The sequence below is a fragment of the Lissotriton vulgaris genome, chromosome 6, assembly GCF_964263255.1.
Source record: "Lissotriton vulgaris chromosome 6, aLisVul1.2, whole genome shotgun sequence".
NCBI lineage: Eukaryota > Metazoa > Chordata > Amphibia > Caudata > Salamandridae > Lissotriton > Lissotriton vulgaris.
The window spans coordinates 1375636388-1375657052 of NC_141694.1; the positions used below are offsets into that span (position 1 = coordinate 1375636388).

General features: G+C 42.0%; 1 protein-coding gene across 1 annotated transcript in view; it reads left to right on the forward strand.

The window, feature by feature from the left end:
- The first annotated feature begins 8072 nt into the window (after positions 1 to 8072).
- LOC147708887 (uncharacterized) overlaps positions 8073 to 20665 on the forward strand; it is a 178018-nt gene continuing 165425 nt past the window's right edge. The window contains exon 1 of the mRNA XM_086925799.1: positions 8073 to 8139. Coding sequence (XP_086781925.1) covers positions 8073 to 8139 — 67 coding nt within the window. The remainder of the gene's footprint in view (positions 8140 to 20665) is intronic.

A 20665-nucleotide genomic window follows, 5' to 3' on the forward strand; every position in this document is an offset into this window, starting at 1 on the left:
CTATCTTCAAGTAGAACGTCGAAGGTCCAGAGTTCTGTTTCAAGTTTCAGTTCAGGATCAATCTAAAGTCTCTAGACTCAGCTCCTACCTATATACTAATCTAAGGGGCTGGATTACCTGCTATGTCCCTCCTATGGGTGGGACCAGGGAAGGGGGTGGTTACATCCCTTTCCCTTTGTCCAGTTTCACGCCAGAGCTGGGGCTGGAGTGCCCCAGCAACTGTTTTGAACCGGGTTATGCGTGGGACACCTTGTGTGCCCCAGGCAGTGTCTCATTTCATTCAGCCCCCCCTGCCCCAATACACTATGGCCTGTCTGGGGTGTGCTAGCACCTCCCAAGACAGGAAACCTATTGTCCAAGCCTCCCTTGCTGGAAGGGCTCCCAGCAGCAGCAGGTCAGACTTGTGTCTGTGGCAGTAGCATCCATTTTGTGATTCTGAGGCTCTGGTTAACTTTAACCGGGTTTAGTGGGAACAACATGTCTTCTCCCTCTAGAAGGGTGTAATGCTACCCCCGTCACCAGAACTGGCGAGGGGGTAGTATTCTAAAGTGTATGACACCTTACACAACATGTTTTGATACAGCCAAACCAAAGTTAGCATTTAACCGCGAGGATTATAATGCACTTAAGAGTATATGGTATGGCTATATCATAGAAAAGCTGTAAGGACATGGTTCCGAAAGCTGCAGACAAGCTCAGCTCATGCTAGATCCTCATCTCACATAAAACCAAGCACTCTGCCTCCAGGATTGTTAAGGCCTGCCATAGGAGTGACTTATAGTTATATATGTGTCTATATGTAAAGGTAGGTATAGGGATACTACACCTAAACAAGGGGTGATTACATGACCTTGCCCCAGCTTAGTGATCAGCCAGTTGTGTCAATGTGAGTGGCTAGCCAGGGGTGGCATTATACATGCTGCTGCCCCTGGTAGGCCTTGGATGCAGCTATGCCCTGGGTACCTATAGTACACTGTACAGGGGATCATAAGGTGACCCAATGTCCCATTGGTAATGTACCTAAAGTACATGGTATTGAATTTAGAGAGAGTACAGCTGGGCTGTGGGTCTGATTAGCAGGACCACAGCCACATTAAGTCGAAAACCAGTGAAGCAAAAAGCAAAAAGTGGGGTGACCATAGGAAAGCAGACCCTACTCTCCTACAAAAAAAAACAAAACGTTCATGCATCACCTAACTAGGTAAAAGGTCAGCACCAAACCCATTATGTAGAACAATGGTAGGTAAAAGGTTGTGTAACTACCTAGGCCTATATTTGGGTACACTGGGGTTCATAACACCAACAGAGACATAACAAGAATAAATATGTTTATTTCTCCTTGTTATTTCCTCTTTCTACTTGTGCTGCACTCTGCAACACACTTACAAAGAGGAAAACGCCTCTGAGGATTATTTTGTGCAGGAAGGTTTACCGTCAATTAATAAATCAGGGTTATTATAAAGCGCAACTACTCACCCGTTAGGGTCTCAAGGCGCAGAGAGGAGTAGATCTGCGGTTCAGTCAGGTCTTGAGGTTCTTCCTGATTCCAGGCAGAGACAATGTTTGCCTGAGATGTAAAGGCAGGGAGTTCCAGGTCTTCGCAGCGAGGTAGGAGAAGGATCTTGCTCCAGCCGTGGTCTTGCAAATTCATAGGATGTTGGCCATGTCCAGTTGTGCAACAAATCTAGCCTGCCTGTAATGTAGGCACCCAGCCATAATGGCACAAGAGTGCATGCATTGGTGCTAATGCGCCTGTGAACAGAGAGAGCAGAAATGTGCCCCATGTTAGTAAATATGGTGCATTCCTGGTCTCTGCATTTGACACAGCACAGCAAGATGTCTTGCTTTTTTGCACTGCGTCAAATGTTAGTAATTACGGGCCTTTGTGTGCTTGCTTGAACCCCAGCTCACTTAATTGCAACGGTAGTGAATCTACTACATTTCTTACAATCGAGGTTGCTTTGAATGTGGCAGGCTGAAAGGTGTTAGGCGGTATGAGGAAACCACAAAGGTCAGAGGTTATGGATGCCAATTTACTAGGTGGTTTCACAAGTTATCCAAGTTCCATGGATGCTTTACATAAAACGTTAAAGTCCTGTATTATCAACCCCTTAATCAGGGCACTCATGTTATTGAGTTCTGTTAAACATTCACTTTCAGTGAATACAAAAGTACCATCAGAATCCAAACTACCTAAGCAGAACTATCGACATATTTCTCTGAAAAAGGACTCAGCTTATCTCAATTATGTTTTGGAATTCTCAGTATCATCCCTATTGCAGTACAAGATATGGATATAACAACTAGTTTAATACAAAGGGACATATATTGGTTCAATAGACTGAACTCTATGAGCCCCAAAGGAATGAATGACAAAATAGACATGATGTGTTTGTGTAACAGAACTCGGGGCTAGATGTAGGTAAATCTTATTTACCGATTCATGAATACCGAATTTTACCGATTCGGTATTTATGAATCGGTAAATAAGATGTAGGTAAAAATTCGGTAATTTTTACCGAATCGGTAGGATTCGTTATTTACTGATTCGGTAATTACCGAATCGGTATTTGCCATTGATTCCTATGGGCATGTATGTGTGTCACATGGCACAGGTGTACATGCACAGATGTGCATGTACACAGGAATTCGGTATTTACCACCCAATGGTATTAGGTGGTAAATAACGAATTCTAAAGGCCCTGTAGCACTGTTTAAAGTGCTACCTAAATTAAGAAATTACAGATTCGGTAATTTTACTGATTCGGTAAAATTACCGATTCTGTAAATTTACCGAATCTGCATGTTTTTGCTACCCCAGCATACCAATGTCCAAATACCGGTCGGAAACGGACGAAAATCGGTATTTTCGGGCGTTTCCGACCGGTATTTGGACACCTACATCTGGCCCTCAGTGACTAAGCAAATGTGAAGGGATAAGGATAATACGGTATTCATGAGATTTGAGAAAAAATTGTATCTAGACGCTAATAGCCTCACCAATGAGAAGATATTATATTCTGTAGTTTTTCTATAGCGCACAGCTACCCGGAGGCCTTCCAGCTCTGCAACAGACACCAAAATTATCAAGCCTGTGAGAAATTAGTTCTGGAACAGTCAGGTCTTCAAAGCTTTGCGAAAAAGGAGTTTGTGCTCAAGGGTGTTTAGTTCCAAAGGGAATTATCCACAAAATTTGAGAGGTACCCTTACAACAGTAGGGGACAGGGATCACTACAATATAATTACAAAAATATCCCCCACGTGACAATTTCAGAAAACCCTATTAAATTGCTTACTTTTTTCACTCATCATATCTCAGGCTTTCTGTAAACTCATAATGCTGAACCCAAATATATGTGATAATGTTGTTAATTATATTATACCAAAATATTATACCAATATACATAAAAACTATTCAAAAATATTAAAAAACACTTTTTTCCAAATAGACAAAGGTGTTTTTCTTTTCTTTTTAAGCCACCTCGCTTTCCTCTCTATGTCAGTATGTTTCATGCATCAAATGCCATAGGTTAAAAACTTTTTTTTAAATAGTATTTGAAAATCTCATATACAGTATACTAGTTTAAAAACAGCACAAATATCACAAATGTTAAAAATGATGCTTAACAGCATATAGTTGTCAACACAGCGTTTCAGTGGATGTTATTCGATATAACCACCTTCTTCAGGACTCTAATATAAGACAACAATCCAAACTGAAAAAATACATAAAATGTAATTACTTTTCTTGTATGTACAAAACATCATCACATAAACAGAGTTCAGTTTGCTTTCGCTCTCCTTCATACCCCCAAAAGTGGATACACATATTACCCTTCACTCCTAAACTATTGGAAAACTGCTATATGATTTATATATGCATGTATTGATCATATTTTCAATCATCCTCTGACTATCTTACACAGTAACTCTTTTTTGTAGACCAATGGGATATTTATCCTCATCTATTCCCACATATACATTTAGCTTAATTACCTGTTTAATTGTTCAGGACTAATAGATGGACAATGATCAGCTCAACACTGCAATAAACGAAGAAAAAATGAGCTAGGCCTTGGACTCCAGAACATAAATTAGCATTATAAAGTACAAATAGGGAGCAAGAAGGTTCAATAACAGTTGTAGTAACTGTGACTATAACTAAGTCTGCACCACAGAGCAACTGACGAATTGAAACCTCACTGTAATTTTGCATCCCTCTGTTTATTAGTTTGCTCTTGATGTTATATTTCTCGGTGCAAGTGATAAAGACACAAGCTGCACTGATTGCCACCTTCACACCCTGCATGACAGCCTGCCTCCACCGGTTCAATCAATGCTCAGCCATGAGCTGCCAGCTCACCTCATATGTCAGCTCCACTGCAGCACAAATTGGCAAAGTGGCAGCAGCAGTTGGAAGTAGGGTGGTGAACACACACATGCAGGGAGTGACACAAATCAATACAAATGGGTGCTTCTGCTGAAAAGTGAGAGGAGGACCTAACCAATCCAAACCCACAATAATGAAAAAAGAATTATCCCATTGTGTTGCACCTAGATAAGTCACTGAACATAATTAAGATTTTGCATAACACTATTATATATGAAAGTGGTCTCATTGAAACTGTCACTTTTGTTTATTTAAAATTAATCCCTGTTTCTCAGTGCAGAGATGTGGATATCATTTTGAAGAGATACCATGGTGAAAATAAATATCTTGGAACCATTATTTTGAAAATGAATATGAAGGAAGCTGTTTTAGAAAACGAGTGTTTCACCTTGTTGCAGTAAAGGTGAAGAGGGTGCAATTTTTATTCACACTCTGCAATGAGGGAATAAGGGCGGAGACTACAGAGCATAGTGCGTTGGCCAGTCTTATGTGCAATTTTGAGAGACGTTCTTGCATTGCCAGCTGTCTTCCCTTCTTGATTTTAATGTTGTAAGACAGCTGTAGCTGCTCTGTAAGCCTCCAGATAACCTAGGTAATCAGGTATATCACCCAACATTCATTAGAAATTTTGGCAGTCAGAAAGAAACTCAATAAAGGGGGGTTGTATTTGTCCCTCTGATTGGAGTACCGAGGAAGGAGGAAGGAGCTAGCATGTGAACCACCACCAAACCTGTAATAATTATTCAGTTTCCTGGGGGCATATCAGTAAGACAATTATCGCCGCTTTAGCGGCCGTATTCGGCCGGAAAGCGGCGATAATTGTATCCCCCTATTAGCAAGGTCACGCTATCGCGCGTATCCTTGCCTCAGCGCCTTTACCTTAACGCCCAGCTTTGCATCTCTAATGAGATGCAAAGTGGGTGTTCCTTCCCAGAATAACCGGAGAAATGTCACTAAGCGACATTTCTCCTAATATCAAGCCTCACGCTAACCTGCAGAGTGATAAGAAAAGTAGCGCTAACCTCGGTTATCGCTACTTTACTTATGCTTGCTTTTCATCTGACTCAGCCATGATATCCAATGGAAGGTGTATATCATGGCTAAGTATGCCCTGTCCTATCACCGGTACAAAAGGGGGTGGTGATGGACGGAGCATCTGAATCAATCAAGCACTCACACCCAGTCAAAATATCTGGGTTTAATCCATCACCGTTCTTTAGCCCACTCTGCCACCCCAGTTCAGACATGGCTATATGCAAATCAGTCTGGCCCTGTGCCTCATGGGAACAGTCCAGCCTGAACTGCCAAGCCATGTCTTCCCTGGACCGGAAACAAGCTTCCGAGGACCGGTTTCTGGCATTCCAGCCGTCTTCAGTTCGGCTTGCTTGAATCCAGTGGCAAAGCGAGCAAGGGACTCACGTCTGAGCATACCCTGCCACACTTATGGCTGCCAAAAGCGGTACAAAAGGGGGTGGTGATGGACGGAGCATCTGAATCAATCAAACACTCCCACCCAGTCAAAAGATCTGGGTTTAATCCATCACCGTTCTTTAGCCCACTCTGCCACCCCAGTTCAGACATGGTTATATGCAAATCAGTTTGACCCTGTGCCTCATGGGAACAGTCCAACCCGAACTACCAAGCCATGTCTTCCCTGGACCGGAAACAAGCTTCCGAATACCGGTTTCTGGCATTCCAGCCGTCTTCAGCCCGGCTTGCTTGAATCCAGTGGCAAAGTGAGCAAGGGACTCACGTCTGAGCATACCCTGCCACACTTATGGCGGCCATAAGCGGTACAAAAGGGGGTGGTGATGGACGGAGCATCTGAATCAATCAAACACTCACTCCCAGTCAAAACATCTGGGTTTAATCCATCACCGTTCTTTAGCCCACTCTGCCACCCCAGTTCAGACATGGCTATATGCAAATCAGTCTGACCCTGTGCCTCATGGGAACAGTCCAGCCCGAACTGCCAAGCCATGTCTTCCCTGGACTGGAAACAAGCTTCCGAGGACCGGTTTCTGGCATTCCAGCCGTCTTCAGCCCGACTTGCTTGAATCCAGTGGCAAAGTGAGCAAGTGACTCACGTCTGAGCATACCCTGCCACACTTATGGCGGCCAAAAGCGGTACAAAAGGGGGTGGTGATGGACGGAGCATCTGAATCAATCAAACACTCACACCCAGTCAAAAGATCTGGGTTTAATCCATCACCGTTCTTTAGCCCCCTCTGCCACCCCAGTTCAGACATGGCCATATTCAAATCAGTCTGAACCTATGCCTCATGGGAACAGTCCAGCCCGAACTGCCAAGCCATGTCTTCCCTGGACCGGAAACAAGCTTCCGAGGACCGGTTTCTGGCATTCCAGCCGGCTGTCCTATCACCAACGTAGCACCAAAGGTTGTGCGATTATCGCTGGAATCCCAGCGATAATTGCACATTTGGCAGCTAACTCGGTTGTTTTTATCACTCTGGAGATAAGCATCGCTGATAGCGCGCTATCTCCGCAGTAAAAACAATTGATAGCCAGCGATAATTATCCTAGCGCTAAGTGCGCTTAGCAATAATTATCACTGGTTGTTGGTGATATGCCCCCAAGTCTTTTCAATCACAATGTGCTTGCACTTTCTAACTCCTTCATGCATGCATTTTACTGTGACCTGTCTGGTACAAGTTTTAAGATTTGTATTTTGCTGCAAATGTTTATTTCTGCACCATCTGATTCCTTTCTTCAAATGAACACTAGTTATGCTGATGTCTGTCTTTATGTGATTCTAAGTATGATTTATGTATTTAAAATAATATTAATATTGCATGTTATGTGTTTATCTGAAAATTGAGTGATTATCTGTATTAGAATACTAAGGCCTTGCTTTCGAAGATAGTGGTAAATTCCGCCAAACTTGCAGGTAGGGGAAATGCTAATTCCAGGAGGTTCACTAAATAACATGTGTTAAACAACACTGATTATGTACTTTTACCGTGTAATACCATGTGGTATTCCTTATTTAGCACATATGTTACATACCGAATGTATGGTATTTAGCGGATGTGGTAAATACCACACCCAATAAATCACACATTCACAACCCATCAGAAAGTGCTGATTTTCAGGCTTTGGCTTCCCCTAGATCGAGGAAATTAAACACTAGAGAACAGAAACAGCAAAATCAAAACACAAAAGGACCTTAGGACATCCTGAACGTATATACCAACAACTCCTCACTGTGTGGGAGTGTGCAGGCATTCATTCTGTGTAGACAAAGCACCTTTAAACAAGACAAGCATAATCCACTGCCATCCTCTGATGTTACACAGTCATTACAAGCTGAAACCTTCCATACTCCTCCATTATGGACCCAGGCAGGGAAAGAAAGTACACGTTTTCAAATTCTGAGCTGGAGGTCCGGTGCTAGGAGGTCGCAAGGCATCATGACTGTTTAATGTGCCATCTGATGCTGAAGATGTCACCAAAAACAAACAAAACATGACTGCAGAATGAAATAATGGACAACATCAATACTGAATCAGCATATCCACACAATGTGGACAACAATAAAAGCAGATTCAAAACCTTGAAATTCTAGGAACTTAAGCGAGTTGCCAAACACGAAAGCTAAAAAATGGTACCTAGTAGTAGTTGCCTACCTTAGCTCTATCTCAAGCTGTGGGAAGAAACAACTATGACCATCAGCAGCATGTCTGAAGTGGAAGAGATAAAAGAACGTCTTGAGGTCAGTGAAATCCAAGGTAAGAGACATAAAAGTTGTAATGGAAGTACATGTGATTGTTAAAAAGTTGGCTTTGCTTGAGAATGATCATGATTGTTGCACATATTCACATTGATCTATGTATGTGATATCATGGGAGGAGGCTAATAACTCTCTAATAGTGCTGCTGGCATTGATTGAGATTGGACTAGAACAATCATACTGCATTGTAATCTTGATGGTGAAGTGTTGATTGGTCTGCCCCGTAGATTAAGAGTGATGTGTCACCACGGTATGACTAATGTTGCTTTTTGTCAGTAACATGACGTGGTATCGTCCAGAGCGCCTAACCCTGTTCAGTATAGGCAGATCCACATCACACAGCATTTGCACATAAATAGTGTGTTTCAATTTACGGGTTCAGCACACTTGGTTCTGACTATGTGAGGCCACAAGGTTTTCATGCGTTCAGTCAATTGGGCATATGATGTCAGGAAATCCTGCTGTAGAACATATGTTTTCTTAGCTGGCATTAGTTGTGTTGGTGTCCAAGGGGAACTGTATATGCTGCTCACTTTCTCTCTTCAAGGCATCCATTGCTTAGTAGTGTATTTTGATAAAGCAGTACTATATACCCCTGAGCACACAATAAAGTATTATAATCAGTATGTCCAATTGTCTTTGTACTTCAAATCGATCAGTAGACCACAAAATAATAGCACTTGAGTCAGTAAAATATCTCTTGATTGTCCTTCAGAGTTTTATTCCAAATGTTCCAAGTTAGATCCGATTCCAATATGTATTTCTTCAGTACATCAATTCAATGGAAAAAGTAAAGTTGCCAACACGTGTTTCGTCGTGTGTACATTCCACACATAGAGTTCCTCAGGGCTTGAAAATTATATTTGCAATCCTCTCTATACTTCTGTCCTCCACTCCAATATAAATTCGACCAAATGTCCCCTCCAATACTGCGTGTCTCTGTATGTTGGGGCACTTCGTATCACAAAAGTTCTGCCCGGTCCCCAGACGAGGACAGCGAGGACACTTGCAGCTGAACCACGGGTCGGGACGGTGATGAATTTCCATTGAAACAGACTACCCTCGGTCCTTGACTATTTAGATTTTGGCTTAACTTAGAGATACTATTGAACGGTACAGATTCGTCTGGGGACCGGGCAGAACTTTTGTGATACGAAGTGCCCCAACATACAGAGACACGCAGTATTGGAGGGGACATTTGGTCGAATTTATATTGGAGTGGAGGACAGAAGTATAGAAAGGATTGCAAATATAATTTTCAAGCCCTGAGGAAGTCTATGTGTGGAATGTACACACGACGAAACACGTGTTGGCAACTTTACTTTTTCCATTGAATTGATGTACTGAAGAAATACATATTGGAATCGGATCTAACTTGGAACATTTGGAATAAAACTCTGAAGGACAATCGAGAGATATTTTACTGACTCAAGTGCTATTATTTTGTGGTCTACTGAACGATTTGAAGTACAAAGACAATTGGACATACTGATTATAATACTTTATTGTGTGCTCAGGGGTATATAGTACTGCTTTATTTCTGTTCATAACAGAAAGATAGGGGTGTTGGATACACGCCCTTCCTCTAGATGCACCAAATCTGATTGAGAATTAGTTTATACATTTCCCTGATATCAAGAGGAGCGCCCTGAGTTTGTTTGTATCCCATTTTTGAAGTATTTTGTTAAAGGTTGCCTGAGAAATGCCATACACCAATCCTACTGTCTGCTGTTTATTGCCTATTGCAAAGAATGCTAATCCTGCTTAAATTTTCCAGGAAGGGGCAAGAGCAGTGGATCCCTATGTTGGGCTCTAGGGTATCTGTAGTGATTAAAATATGTTTCGAGCCTGTGTATGCTCTGGATCTTAAGATAACTCATGTTTATGGGGTCCAGACCTACTCAATCAATCCTGGCTCTTATCCTGCTTTGCTGCACCATTTAATGTCCTTGATTGGTGGCCTGGTTTCCATCCTCATCCAGCATGGTTTGTTGTAGCAGAACATGGATATGGCATAGGATTATATAGTGGCCTAGCAGTGTTGCAGCCATGATGGTGTACGGTAGAATGAAGTGTGAGCTGCTGCAATCAACCTGTGAGAACTTAACCTGTTCATGGCTGTTTAAGTAGGTCTGGGCCTGTGTGCAGTTGTGTGTGAAATCATATTTTTCAGCTTGGATATAAACTAAGTTTTGTTGTGCATTACCGTGTTGGTCTTGTTTTTTTTTGTACTGTTTTACACTTTTCTTTTCATACCCCACATTCAGGAATTTTTGCCACCTGCTTTTGACTGGAGTTATTTTAAAGTGATATTTTCCACTGGTTTTAATGATCTCTTATACTTGTAATTGGGTGTTATTTACCACATGTGTTCATTTTTTGCAAGTGGTAAATATCACAAGCATTAAATAACGCATGTGCTATATATTGCATGTGTACTACAGACATGCAATATTTACCACATGTGCTAAATTACACATGCAGTTTTCAAAACGTGAACACACGAGTTGTTAAAGTCATGGGCTATTTACCCCTGCATGCTATAATTACCACTACGGCTAACTTATAATCAGGGTCCAAGTGTTGTTTGTTTGAAAAATGATTGTATCATTAACTGTATTGTGTGTGTATCTCCCTGACTATAAAGCGTTTAAAGCATGAGGACCATTGAATGGTGTTTTTCTTGCAGACACTACAACTGTCACAAGGATCTTACCTAAACACTGTAGAGGTGAGAAGAGGCGGCTGGTATTTGTGGTTCCAGTGGCTGAGGAAAAAAGAGCAAAAGTCCAGAGGGCCTACTTCCATGAGCCAGCTTGTTTATAATAGTGAGAGACTGCATAGACTATCCACCTGTCCTCACACTCGACCCAGATGCGAGCTGTCAGCAGTGCATCAACACTGTACAAAGGTGTGAAAAGCACCTCTATTTCACATTAACCTGTAAGTTTGAGTGGAGATGCAAGATATCAAATCAAACAATCAGTCAGGGAATTGTAAGCACGCTACTCACCCGTGAGGGTCTCAAGGCGCTGAGGGGGGGTACGCTGCTCCGTGCAGCCGAAGAGCCAGGTCTTGAGGGTCTTCCTGAAGGTGTTCAGGGAGGGCGGACATCTGATGGCTGCCGGTCGCTTGTTCCTGGTCTTGGGCGCAATGTGAGAGAAAGATCTTACACCTACTCTGGCTCCGTGGATGCGCGGGGTTTCAGCCAGTGCGAGGTAGGATGATCGCAGGGTTTTTTTGGGTATGTGGAAGTTTATTCTGTTGTTGTGTTATTTGGGTCCGTTGTTGAGCAGGCATTTGTAGGCGTTAGTGAGGATTTTGAAGGTTACTCTCTTCTCCACGGGGAGCCAGTGGAGTCACTGCAGGTGTTGGCTGATGTGTTTTTGCTGGGGGATCCAGAGGACGAGACTAGCCACGGTGTTCTGTGTTGTTTGCAGTTTGTAGAGTAGGAACTTGTTTATGCCGGCGTAGAGTGCATTGCCATAGTCAAGTTTGCTGGTGGTGAGTGCTAGGGTGATCTGTTTGTAGGTATAGCTTAAAGTCCACAAGTATTTGTAACCAAAAATGTTTACAGGTCCAAAATGAAGGAAATAATGAAGTTGCTTATTTAACTGTTATGCAAAAGGAGAAGTATATCTGTGCACCTCCGAAAGTTTCAGTAAGGTTTTATTTTACAAATGCAACTTGTCACTAGGTGAAAGACAGAGAATGAACGTACCAGTTTCAACTAATTCAATTGAATAATTGAGTACATACGATTGTACTATGATGGAAGAGATTAACCCCTTCCATGTTGCCGCGATTCTGATCCTGTGCTGGACATTCCAAGCGCGGGTGTGGTCATGACGGCCCCCAGACGTCATCAGCACACGAGCAGCGTAGTGCATGACGGCTGGGGGACGTCATCAGCATGCAAGGGGTTAAGATTAAGTTTTAGCTACACCCACCACTGGGAGAAATAGCAAATGCACTTCATACAGCACAAAATATGGAGAAAGTCCTGACAAAGCACATAGGAGTGAGTCAGGTGAAGAACATTTATTTTTATGTAAAAAGATAACACATTTGGTTCACACATTCTCTTTAAATGTGTGGTTGGTGATGAAAATGAGGGATGTAATCTAAGTAAATCCACCCTCCTATGTGATATAGTTTCTGCTGGATGATGTATCCTACCTCTTATGGACAACTTTTCATCAATTATGCAACTATGGTTAGAGTAATGGGATGACAGTCATTAAAGGTAGAGGTTTTAATCTAACTCCTAGGAAATTGATAATCAAGTTACTGTTGGACTTTGCCCTTTTTCAATGTCATCCCAGAAGTTTTTGCTTTCCTCTTGTATTATTTATGGCCTGTTTTGTTTTGGTGTTATGACTCTGGGCACTTTACCACTGCTGATCAGTGCTAAAATGCACATGCTCTCTGTGTGCATTGTGGTTATGGATTAGTAATTCCATGATTGGCATATTAAATTTACTAGTCAGACCCTAGTACCTTGCACAGTGTGTGCCAAAGGCCTGTCAATCAAATGCTGCTTTTGGGCTGCATCACAGATTGTGCCACCCACAGAAGCAGCCTGTAAAATATAACTCTGGCCTGCCATTGCAGAGCATGTGTACAGTCTTGCACTGCCATGTCGACTTGGCAAATGCACACACTTGCCAATCCCTAACCTTCCCTTTTCTTATATGTAAGTAACCCCTAAGGTAGGCCCAAGGTACTCTTTGGGGCAGGGTGCATTGTATGTGAAAGGTAGGACATGCTCTGATTTGTGTAGCATGTCCTCATAGTGAATTACTGCCAATTTCGTTTTTCACTATTGCAAGGCTACCTGCTCCCATAGGATAGAATGGAGAGTTTGTTTCTAACATCTTATAAAAATATCTGCCCCTAGGAATAAGGTGAAACATGACGTTTGATATGCCTGAACTCAGAATGTTAAAATGCATCCTTTAGTGGGGGTGATTTTCACATTCTGTGTTTGAAAATACCACTTTTAGAAAGTAGGTATTTTCTTGCTTAGCCATCCAGTATGCATCTTCTAGGTTTGTGTATTTCATGCTGAGGTTCTGTAAATTGCGAATTCGTTTGTGCTCAGCCTCCATTTTGTAACCGCCGCCATTTTGTGTTGCCCTCACTCAGGCAGCACGGCGAGCGTGATGTTTTTGTCGTTTCTGCATTTACGTGTCAGGTGGCTTCTTCGCCCTTGTTTACTAACGAGTGTCAGGGTCTGGCCGAGTACACTAATTCCTGTCTGAGCTGATTAATCCCCGTCCGGACTATTTGTTGGTTCGCACCATTCTTTCCTGTAGGTTATCTTATCTGCTGTCCTTCGCTAGCTACACGTCTCATGCATTCTCCTGTTTCACGACTGTCCTTTTAGAGCATGCAACTGTGTTTTCTCTGCTCGTAAACTGAATTGTGTGGATTTGTTTGTAATTTACTTAAGGGGTCGAGCGACAAACATAATCACGGGAACTTGGGTTACTTGAGACTTAAAGCATTGTCTATAACATTTGCCTATGCCTCATGCTCTTGTGTGTTTGTATTTTGCATTGTATTGTACCGTATATAAGCCTGTGCGCCACGGAGTTAAGTGGCAGTCTCTTTTGAACCTCGTTATATCAACGACTTCTAAGACCACTGTACTAGCTGCAGCTAATAAATACGATCTTCTGTGCCAGATGAAGAGTCCGTGTATCTGTATTTGACAAGGCAGGTGAATTCCAGGGATTTCAGGCGTACCCTGCGTCGCCAAGCCTAAAGGCTACGGTTCTCCAATGCTGCGTTTGGAGTGTCAGGGGCTGGGGAGGAGCAGTGGCTCCGGAGAGCCTGATTAGTCAGGGCTGGGCTGAAAAGGCCTGGTCTGCATTTGGAGTGGTGGGAGGAGTAGCAGCTGCACCTGAATAGGGCTATGCCTGCCTTCCATAATGATGGCGTTGCCCCCCTGTGGTGTGTCTGGAGACAGGGCTCACACTGACAAGGGAGGTTGGTGTGCACTTGCAAAGTGCCCCACAGACCTGGTTTTGGCTGGGTACAGACACTCTCTGCCTTCAGAGAACAAAGGATTTTTGGGTATAAAAAGAGGGAACCAGATCCCAGACTTTTAGATCACTTCTGGGAAATCAAGAGGCCAAGGATAAGAGCCGGAGAAGCTGAGGAGGAATACTGCCCCTCTGCTGTTTGCTGTCAGGGGTTGACCTGCAGTGGCTACTTGCTGCCAAGGAAAGGAGGAAAGGACTTTGCTGTTTGCTGTGTCCCCTGCTTGAGGAAGATCTCCAAGGGCTTGAAACTGAGCTTGCTTCCTATTCTGAAGTCTCAGGGACACAAAGGCTTCACCACCAGCGTCTCCTGAACTTCTTTTCTGTGAGTTCTGACCTGAAAAGAGGTGCCTGATGTTGTTTTGGACCTCTAGAGATGGTTTTCCGCTGGGAGCTGGAAGAATCCACTCAATATCCCGGATCATCGCATCGAGGCGCCAAGTTTGTCGCATCGGTGGGGGACGCATTACGAAACCGACTCATCACCTCCCCATGCAGTGAGAACCAACGCATCACCTCCTCTCTGGTAAGGAACCCACTCATCACCTCCCCTGCGCAGTAGCAAGGAACCAATGCATCACCTTCCCTGAGTGTAAGGAACCGATGCATCGACCCGTTTTGTTTGGTTGTGTTACACCTCCCAAGTACTTTGTGTGAAAGGTGTTGCATCTACAATTTGCTTTGAACTGAACTATTTCTACCATCTGAAAGACATATTTGTATTACTGTGGATTTTGGTCGTTTAGTCATGTTTTGGTTTAGATAAAGATTACTTATTTTTCAAAACTGGTGTGGTGTCCATTTGTAGTGTTTTCACTGTATTCTGTTCACAAATGCTTTACACGCTGCCTCTGAGATAAAGCTGTCTGCTCGTGCCAAGCTACCAAGGGGGTGAGAAGGGGTTATTTTAGAAGTGTATCCTGCTTACCCTGACTAGAAGCAAGGGTCCCTATTTAGACCTGGCACCTTGGTGTGGGTCTCCCTTCCATATTTTGCTGTTGCCTCATGTGTTTTGCTGGTTATAGATGCTATGGGCACTGTGCCAATGCTGGTAAACAGTCAAAATATCGAGTTTTAATTTCGACCTACACTAATATCGAGTTGCTAATATCGATGGGACAGAATATCGATGTCCAGAATATCGATGGCCAGAATATCGACCCTAAGGTAAGTAATATCGAAATTACTAATATCGATAGCATATATATCGATGTAAGTAATTTCGATTTACTAATATGTGTTAGAAATATAAGTTAAGTATTTAAATTAATTGTTATAATATGTGTTTAATATGTTTTTATAATTTAAAAATATATAAGAGTAAATAATATGTTTTACTACCACAGCGGGTTGTGGGTTTATAGGGGAATAGGGTGGGAAGTAATTTATTTGTAATTAAATAATTATTTTTCAATTATTAATTTATTTTGCAATTAAATATTAATTGGCAATGATTTATTTTAATTGATTAATTGATTAATTAATTGATAATTTATGTATATTTTTAACTAAATTATGTTTTACTACCAAAGCGGGTTGTGGGTTTATAGGGGAATAGGGTGGGAAGTAATTTATTTGTAATTAAATAATTATTTTTCAATTATTAATTTATTTTGCAATTAAATATTAATTGGCAATGATTTATTTTAATTGATTAATTGATTAATTAATTGATAATTTATGTATATTTTTAACTAAATTATATGTTTTACTACTGGAGCGGGTTGTGGGTTTATAGGGGAATAGGGTGGGAAGTAATTTATTTGTAATATTAATTAATTTTGGGTAAAGGGGTATTTTTAGGGTTCAGGGTCAGTTTTCAGTTTTTGGGTAAAGGGGTATTTTTAGGGTTCAGGGTCAGTTTTCAGTTTTTGGGTAAAGGGGTATTTTTAGGGTTCAGGGTCAGTTTTCAGTTTTTGGGTAAAGGGGAATTTTTAGGGTTCAGGGTCAGTTTTCAGTTTTTGGGTAAAGGGGTATTTTTAGGGTTCAGGGTCAGTTTTCAGTTTTTGGGTAAAGGGGTATTTTTAGGGTTCAGGGTCAGTTTTCAGTTTTTGGGTAAAGGGGAATTTTTAGGGTTCAGGGTCAGTTTTCAGTTTTTGGGTAAAGGGGTATTTTTAGGGTTCAGGGTCAGTTTTCAGTTTTTGGGTAAAGGGGTATTTTTAGGGTTCAGGGTCAGTTTTCAGTTTTTGGGTAAAGGGGTATTTTTTGGGTTCAGGGTCAGTTTTCAGTTCTTTGGTAAAGGGGTATTTTTAGGGTTCAGGGTCAGTTTTCAGTTCTTTGGTAAAGGGGTATTTTTAGGGTTCAGGGTCAGTTTTCAGTTTATGGGTAAAGGGGTATTTTTAGGGTTCAGGGTCAGTTTTCAGTTTTTGGGTAAAGGGGTATTTTTAGGGTTCAGGGTCAGTTTTCAGTTTTTGGGTAAAGGGGTATTTTTAAGGTTCAGGGTCAGTTTTCAGTTTTTGGGTAAAGGGGTATTTTTAGGGTTCAGGGTCAGTTTTCAGTTTTTGGGTAAAGGGGTATTTTTAGGGTTCAGGGTCAGTTTTCAGTTATTGGGTAAAGGGGTATTTTTAGGGTTCAGGGTCAGTTTTCAGTTTTTGGGTAAAGGGGTATTTTTAGGGTTCAGGGTCAGTTTTCAGTTTATGGGTAAAGGGGTATTTTTAGGGTTCAGGGTCAGTTTTAGTTTTTTGGGTAAAGGGGTATTTTTAGTGTTCAGGGTCAGTTTTCCCTACTGTTGCACCCACTGGAGTGGGAATAGTAATTATTGTTAAGTAATTATATATTATATATGATTCATTTTTTTATTTATTAAATATGTATTATTATTTTTTTAACAATTATTACATATATTTAAATATGTTTAAGTAATTATTATGTATTATTTACATTTTTTTTATGTTATTTTAAATTAAAAAAAAAACGATATATTTAACAACGATATTTTTTACATCGATATTAAATTTTCGATATTTTGGTACTTACCATGTTGTACATAGGGCGTCGATATTTTTGCTATCGATATAATTACGCCGATATTTGTGTAGGTCGAAATTCTGTCTGTCGAAATTCTGTCATAGATCCGCCAATGCTATTCAGTGCCACAGTGCAAGTGCTCCCTATGGTAAATTGATGTATGGATTAGTGACTCCATGATTGGCTGGTTTGGTTTACTTGTCAGACCCTAGTACAGTGCAGAGTGTGCCCAGGGCTTGTAAACCAAATGCTGCTGGTGGGCTCACAGCACTGATTGTGCCAACCACAGAAGCAGCCCGTAAAAGTGTGTCTCAGGTCTGCCATTGCAGAGTCTGTGTGCATTCTGGTACTGCCATGTTAACTGGGCAAGTGCACCCCTGTGCCAGTCCCTAAACCTTCCCTTTTCTGCATATTAGTCACCCCTATGGTAGGCCCAAGGGCAGGGTGCATTGTAGGTAAAAGGTAGGACATGCCCTGGTGTGTGTGGCGTATCCTGATAGTGAATTACAGCCATTGTCTTTTTTCACTATTGCAAGGCTACCTGTTCCCCATGGGCCAGAATGGGCAGTTTGATTACACATCTTATAATCCTAACTAACTCAGGGAACTAGGTAGAAATTTAAGTTTAGTGTGCCTGAACTCAGACTGATAAAATACATCTTTTAGTGAAGTTGGTTTTAGCATTTTGTATTTGAAATACCACTTTTAGAAACTAGGTATTTTATTGTCTAAGTATCCAAACCGCCCTCTGCTAGGTTATGTGTTCCTTGTCTGGAGTTTGAGTGACAGTGGCTGGGGGATTCCAGGAGACAGGGTGTGTCAGCACAGGGCTGAATAGAGAGATCTGCTTGTAGATGGGAGGGAGGAGTTGCACCTGGGACCTGAATAGGGCTGTGCCTTCCCTCCACAATGCTGGATCCACCTTCTATGGTGTGTCTGATGGCCCTGCCCTACACTGTGAAAGGAAAGAAGAAGTCTTGTCAACAAAGTGCTACAGGACTGACCAGAACTGGTTTAGACTAGGCAGAGGCCTCTCTGCCTTCAGAGAACAAAGAAAATACATGTATAAAAGGAGGGACCCAGACCCCAGAACTTTAGATCACTTTTGGGAAACAAGAATAAACCTTTCCTCAGAAGAGGAACCAGAGAGACTGAGGAGATACTATCCCTAAGTGTGAGGGATTGGCCTGCAGTGGTTGCCTGACTGCCAAAGAGAGGAGAAAGGACATTTGTGCTACTTTCATTCAACTTGTGAAGGATCTCCAAGGGCTTAAGATAGAGCTTGCCTCCTGCTGAAGACTCAGGTAACACAGACTTCACCCAGCAGCTCCCAAGAGTTCTTTTAGAAGTGCCTGCTGTTGTGTTGGGCTTTCTGAGGGACTGCGAGTCACTGTGAGCTGGAAGCACGACTCGCGAAGAAGAAGCTTGTCACGGCCGCAGCCGCTGTCGTCGCATCACTGGAGAAGAGGATCGGCGTTGCATTAGACGCCGCCGCATCAACAGAGAAGCATGTCGCCGCCGCTGCAGCTGTCGGATCACATTGCCGAAGCGCCTCCCATTGCCGGAGAAGAGGATCGGCGTCGCATCAGGCGCCGCCGCATTACCGGGAAGCGTGTCGCAGGACCTGCACGGCTCAGAAGAATCGTTGAGTCACACATCGTGTCGCTTCAAGAAGAAGACGGCATCTTTGTTTCATTGCACCGGATCTTCATCGCATCACAGCGCTGCTGGTCACATCGCCACAGAAGCGCAGGAAGAAACCGACACATCACCTCTCCATGCCGAGAAGAACCAACGCATCCCCTATGCATAAGAAGGGACCGAAGCATCACTGTTCTTGCGTGTAAGGAACCGACGCATCACCTTCCCTGCAACACTTTTGTTGTATAGCGTTACGCATCCAAAGGTACATTGAACCCATATGGTCACATTTACATCTTAAGAGAACTGAGCTAATTCTACCATTTTTGAAGTACAGTATTGTGGATTTTTATCGTTTGTGGTCTTGTGTTAAGTCTATATAAAAATATTTATTTTTATACTAAAACTTGTGTGGTGTCCATCTGTAGTGTTGTCACTGGGTTACTGCATGTGTTCACAAATGCTTTACACACTGCCTCTGAGATAAGCCTGTCTCCTCGTGCCAAGCTACCAAGGGGGTGAGCAGGGGTTATTTTCGAAATGCACCCCCTTACCCTGACTAGACGCAGGGGTCCCTATTTGTCAAAGGTACCTACCTCTGCCAACTAGATACCCCCAAAAATAACAGTACCTACCTTTGCTAACTAGAGACCCCCATTTCTAACAGTTACTAAATTGGATCAAGCATGTATAGGGTGTTGTAAATAACAGAGGTAAAGTAGATAATTTTCAGTAAATAGAAAACAGGAACCGTATGCAGAAATATTCTGTGGGGAAACAAGAACCTGAGTTTGCTGAGAAACACAGCCCCAAAGCAGGAGAAGAAGTATAGATGTTGCACAAGCATTCACAACAGTTAGCAGTTAATACTCCATTACTATCACAGACAGAATACACTCCAAAATATATTTGAATGCTTGTGGTGGGCCTGGATAAAACTGGGATAACATCTTCTTAATTATGCAAAGTTGGAGCAGGGCTGACTCATAAAGGGGAACTGTGTTTCAGAAAGATCCACTAAAAGTGTGACCAAACTAAGATGAATAAATAAGTGAAAAGTAAAGTGAAGGGCACAGTAAAAACCCATCTGCCCCATGCGCCACAAAAGCTATAACACGAGTGGTGTCCCTTTCGTGTTCAGAAGTACTTATTACCTGTGATTATGCCAAGTAAAAACAAGGTTTTGAGACTACAGCACTTGATTCAGAAGGAACCAGAGGTAGGTTTGAGTGAGAATTAACACAAAAGAATTGTGCCATTGAAAGCTTTTGGGAAATATTTTAAGGGGAATCTGAGAACTAACAAGAAATAATATCTCTACGATCATTAGATAGTGAGGATGGCCAACAAACCCCAATGATTTTAAATATTTAAAGTGAAACATTTGAATGATATGATAATCGCAGAATTGAACTTACAATAACCCCAAGTTTAGAAGTTGTTATTCAGCCTGTCATATATTTCTGAGGCTAATTATGACAGTCTTCACTGGGGAGACCTCTGACTTTTTTTTTATTCTTTCTGCCACTGGTCAAATAAGACTAGGCGATTTACAGAGGCAAATTGAAAGCACCCAACTGACAGCCTGAGAGTAACAAGTGCATTTGCCTATATATCAAAGAACGCAACAGGGAAAGTAAAATACATTTTGCAACATGACATTAAGATAGAACTACTATTGCATGTGCTGTGCCTGTAGTTGTTATGCCTGATTGCACTAGAAATATCTCCCTATTAGTGTATGATATGCCATTGATTGTGTTTTATAAACTAAGGGTCAAACACAAGATTTGGGACCATGCTGGCCTGACTATTTTATCAGTGAAGCTAGGAAGCCATATAAAAAATAATGCTTGGAAACAACAAAAA